The 5,291-nt window shown below is 37.9% G+C and overlaps 1 protein-coding gene across 2 annotated transcripts in view; it reads left to right on the top strand.

Annotated features, from left to right (window-relative positions):
- BNC2 (basonuclin 2) overlaps positions 1 to 4,472 on the top strand; it is a 443,555-nt gene extending 439,083 nt beyond the window's left edge. For both annotated transcript variants that reach the window (XM_011930373.1, XM_011930374.1), the window contains one exon: positions 558 to 4,472. In XM_011930373.1, the coding sequence (XP_011785763.1) occupies positions 558 to 1,218 (661 nt within the window). In that variant the 3' untranslated portion in view covers positions 1,219 to 4,472. The remainder of the gene's footprint in view (positions 1 to 557) is intronic.
- Positions 4,473 to 5,291: the final 819 nt, after the last annotated feature.

The following is a 5,291-nucleotide window of genomic DNA, read 5'->3' on the forward strand; positions in this document are numbered from 1 at the left end:
GCCTCCCAAAGTGCTGGGATTACAGGCGTGAGCCACCGCGCCCAGCCTGACTACTTTTTTAAAAAATGAATTTTTCCTATACCTCAAAATACAGTGTGTGCTGTATAGAAAAGATGTTTATTTTTTCTTGTTTTTAGGTCAATTTAGACTGTTCCATTTAGACAAGCAGAAAGTTTCTATTCTTTTATCCTATTTAATATATATCATAAAATCTCTGCCATGAAATTCTCTGCAGCTGATGCTGCTACATAGTAAAACTAACAGTAATCATTGAGAAAAAGGTGCATGGGTTTGCATTCATCCTACCATTGACAGATTTTACTCTCTTATAAAAATTATGTTAATGGAAAGTTCCCCTGATTGCACCTCCCACCATCACCACTAAATTCCCAGATCCTGAGGATATAGGAGAATGCTTGCTTTTATAATGGTGTAATTAGCAGTAAATGTGCTTATTTGATACCTAGTGAAAGCTGAATCAATTTTAAAATGCTTTCCTTTTTCTCACCCCTCCCCAACCCCATCCACCTACCCCCCCTTCCCTCTTGTTTTCCTAGACACAGTGCCAACATAAACCTACATCGTAAACTGTTGACCAAAGAACTCGATGACATGGGCCTGGACTCATCGCAGCCCTCCCTTAGCAAGGACCTCCGCGATGAATTTTTGGTGAAGATCTATGGTGCCCAGCACCCCATGGGGCTCGATGTCAGGGAAGATGCCTCCTCTCCCGCAGGGACTGAAGACTCCCACCTGAACGGGTATGGGAGAGGCATGGCAGAGGACTACATGGTCCTTGACTTGAGCACCACCTCCAGCCTCCAGTCCAGCAGCAGCATCCATTCCTCCAGAGAATCCGACGCAGGCAGCGACGAGGGGATTCTTCTCGATGACATTGACGGGGCGAGTGACAGTGGGGAGTCGGCACACAAGGCCGAGGCCCCTGCCCTCCCTGGCAGCCTAGGGGCTGAAGTTTCAGGATCTCTTATGTTCAGCACCTTGTCTGGGAGCAATGGTGGGATCATGTGCAACATTTGCCACAAAATGTACAGCAACAAAGGGACCCTGAGAGTGCACTACAAAACCGTGCATTTGCGAGAAATGCACAAGTGCAAAGTCCCAGGTTGCAATATGATGTTTTCCTCTGTACGAAGCCGAAATCGGCACAGTCAGAACCCTAATCTCCACAAAAACATTCCCTTCACTTCAGTAGATTAGTCTCAGAATGGACACTACAAATGCCAGCTCTCACCAGATGGCCTACGTGTTTGAACTGCCATAGTCAGTGTGCGCTTATGTACTTGGGGTGTGTGTGTGTGTGTGTGCATTTATGTATGCTCTGTGGCTACATATACACACACGTATTTCCTTGAGATAAATAAGATAAACACTAGGTGCTTTTGAATTTTTTTCACTTCCCTTTATAAAAGTTTTGGGAAAGGAGTGGGATCTTTGATTTAAGGGTGAAAACAGAGTACCCCTTTAAACACACACACACACACACACACACACACACACTGTGCAACTAGCCCCAGTTTTGACAGAATAATTCTTGGTCTTCCCCAAAGAGACAATTTGTTGTACCCATGACTGTTGCCTGCAAAAATAAAAGGGAAAAGAAAAAAAGAAAAAAGAAACAAAAAGGAACTTCTTAGAGTTGTCTTTTGTGAACTTTTAAGGTTTTGAAAGAATCTTCAATTAAAGCATGGCAGATTCACCTGTAAATATTTAGCCTTGAGGGGCCATTGATGTAAAACAATTGTATTGATGGTTGTTTAACTTTTTTGTTTAATTTTTACAGTTACATCCAGCTGTTAGATATGCAGGAAAAAAATAGTTTGCTGGCTAGCTCTATTCATTTATGTTAGCATTAATGCACATTTTTTTTTTTTTTAAAAACATGGTCTTGTTTTTACTACCTGTTAGATATAGTGATAAAGAGGTGCTGGCATGCTTTACAGCACAGATCTGATTTTTTAAAATGTCCTGTACTAGTACATAAATCCTGTCATGCACTTTTTTTCATACACTACAAGGGGATGTGTAATAACCATGCTTCTTTTTTATCCTTAAACTATTGCCATACTTCAGTAAGTGTCTTTTTTAAAAAAAAAAATTCACTTGTATAAAAATGGTCTGGTCAGTATAGGGCACAAATGCCAAACAAAGTATTAGTGTTAACACAAAACTGCCAACTTTGCACAAGTTTCCAGAAAAGAAAATACAATTAGTCACTCAACATAACCACAGGCCAATTTGTTGGCCACCAGAAAACCGCTTTTTAAAAAAACACTTGGTGATTCTTTCAAGTGCCGAATGTTATTAGAATCAACATTGCATCCTTCTTGCTTATACGTTAAGTTACATAAAAGGAAAACAAAATTATGTGGTGTGAAACAGCCAAGGCATTTATTCTTCAGAGGCAGGATAATATTTCAGGATACAAAAGCCCAAATTACCCGCTACGGAACAAAGATGAATACAGTAAAAGAGTTGAACACTCATTTCCAGGGCCCTAACCCTTATCCTTTAAAAAGAAATCCTCTGAACTGGGTAGGTCTCTTGTATGGCTGTCTAATTTGTTGCAAATTCTGCAGTCGTACTATAATTCAGGCCTGTTTGGTAGACGAAATCAAAAGGCATTTAACAGCAGCAGTACTTGGAAGCTTTGAAAACATGTGCTAAACTTGAATTGAGCAACACTCCTTTCTGAAAAGCCAGAAGAAGGGGATTTTAAACTAGGATCTCTCAATCTTTAGTGTTTTGTGTTTCCCCACACGATTTGTCAGAGAGAAATGAAAGCAAGCCTGAAACCAAGCAATTGAGAGTGAGAAAGAGGGGAGAGACTATTCTCCAAACCTTTTTTGTTTTGTTTTGTTTCCGATGTTTACACATGTTGCCTGAGCTGGTTAACCACATCGGCAGCCTCAGCTACCACAACATACTGACTAAGTGATGATATTTACTCAAGTTCAGTCTGCAGCCAAAACCATTAGGGTGTGCATTGCAGACTGTTTTGTTGTCTTTTTTTTTTTTCCTTTTTTTTTTTTAAGTGGAGAGGAAAGGAAGAGATAAACAAGGAATATTTTGTCGAACAGTACACAATAATTTATAGAGAATGTATTTCTTTTTTGCATTTAATGGCCTCAGACATTTCTCTCATCAGTCTAAAAGTTAGAAATATCCCTTTGTTTTAACTTTTATGTCGTTTCCATTTTTCATGTTTTTGTAATTATTTTTTCTATGTTCACATCAGCATCACTTCCGTTAAATTTGCCAAAGGAAACTGTTAATATGTTTCTGTTGTTATTATTCCTGTAGGATTTATTGTACCTCACAGTATTTATTGTTTCCCAAAATAAGCATCATTAGTTGGGGATTCAGTATTTTTATTTGTGAAAATTTCAGAAACAATAGATTCTTAAAGATAAGCTAGCTATGTCTAGGAGCTTTATCTTTTCACCTCCTTCGGAGGATGCTATGGGGTTCATTTTAATTCTTCATTTGTTCTACAGGGAGGAAAGACCAAAAGTATTTGCAGTACAAAAGAAACTATATCAAAACACTATGTTAAATGACAAGTGTTTATGGTAAAAAGTTGAGGAAATTAGTAATAACCATTTTTGTTTTCTTGTACCTTTGAATTCCCCAAAGACTTAATTGCTTTATTTTGGTGTTGTGTTAAATTGAATAGACAGAGATGTTTTCCTTTGTTTTATACCATATAAGACTCTGTACAGTATGTTTGTGAAAGATTGAACAAGAATAATGAAAGTTTGTTTGCAAACATTTTGGTCCTCTCAGCGTTCTCTGTATTGTGCTGTTGCCCCATTACCAAATGATTAGATTCCAAAAGGGTGGGAAAATATTTTTAATATCCCAACAAAACATAGAAACTCTGGCTTTTGCAGTGTGCATAGAGTACATGTAGTTTTATGAAAATAAACACACACTTTTATTTCTGCAACTTTGAAAAGTTACATTCAGTTGAGTTACTAGAACTCATCTTGTACAACAGCAATGTTTAGTCTGTTTAATTTAATGTCAAATAAAAGGTCAGATAGCCCTCGTGAGTGAATTACATAGCTATCAGCAGGTCACATCAGCGAATGAACCAGGCTTAGAACAAGTGTTTGTTACTTGCTGCAATCCAAGCTAATGTGTATAGCCAGTTAGAAAAAGTCCAGAAGTAATGAGATTCTAGAAGTAGAGTTTCTCTTGCTTGGAAACATGGATGTGTTCACCTGTTTTTTGTCAGAGAAATGGCAATAAGTCCTGGACAGCTGACACTTTTTAAGTATCTCCCCTATTTGCTACTACTTTTGTGCCTCAAGTGCCCAGTCGTTAACGGTGGCCTTCTAAATGAGTAAATGACATTTTCCAATATAAAGCCTATTTGCTTAAAAGGGACGGGGGAGTGGACGGATGTAGTACATGCAATGGAAAATCATAAAATGTACAATTCTTCTGTTCCCAAAGTATTGCTTGTTCTTGAGTGTGTGCCTGAGTGTCTTGTTTTTAAACGACTTAACTAGAATTCTAGTTAAGATGGTGATCCCACGGCATATTTGCAAACAGGAAGGATAAAGAGATGAGCATTTTAGTCATTGAGCTTTTCATCTTGCCCGTTCCTACTCATGTATTTTTTCGTAGGAGTTTTTTGTTGTTAAACAGTTTCTCTTAAGCCACATTCATTCTATGCTGGCTGAAAATTAATAGTGATTTAGATGTTTATCCAACAAGCTTTTTCCCGTGTGATTGGTTTTAGCCAGAGTTTATCACAGGGACAAAATTAGGCGCTGTGACTGTGCATGTTCTCTAGCTGATGTTGAAACTTACTGTCTTGATCATTTAAAACTATGTTTTTGTAAATATCAGGTTTAGTCCACTTTCGGGAATATCTGCATGCTATGGAAGCAAAGAGAAAGGATAGATAATAAGTAATCTGGTTTAAAAGTGTGATAAAAATCCTTGGCATTCTTTGTTCTGATATTAATTGTATTTAAATAAGTCAACCCAGTGTCACTCATTCCAAATCTTAGTCCAGCTGCCCTGTTCAGCCTGATGCCTTTTAAAGTTTTAAAGGTGTTAACGTTTTCCTTTTCAACATGGCAAACACGTTTTAAAACCTTTTTGGCACAATGGTGCCACTGTCCTCATAGTGTTATTTCTTTGGTCATGAATTTTCAGGCCCTTCCAGTAAGAGGAGAAAGGCACTTACCTGGTTAACAGCCTCATTAGTATACATTGCTCTAAGGAAGAAAAAAGAAAAAAAATCTTTGACTATATCA

This window comes from Colobus angolensis, unplaced genomic scaffold (genome assembly GCF_000951035.1).
Source record: "Colobus angolensis palliatus isolate OR3802 unplaced genomic scaffold, Cang.pa_1.0 Scaffold86, whole genome shotgun sequence".
Classification (NCBI taxonomy): Eukaryota; Metazoa; Chordata; class Mammalia; order Primates; family Cercopithecidae; genus Colobus; species Colobus angolensis.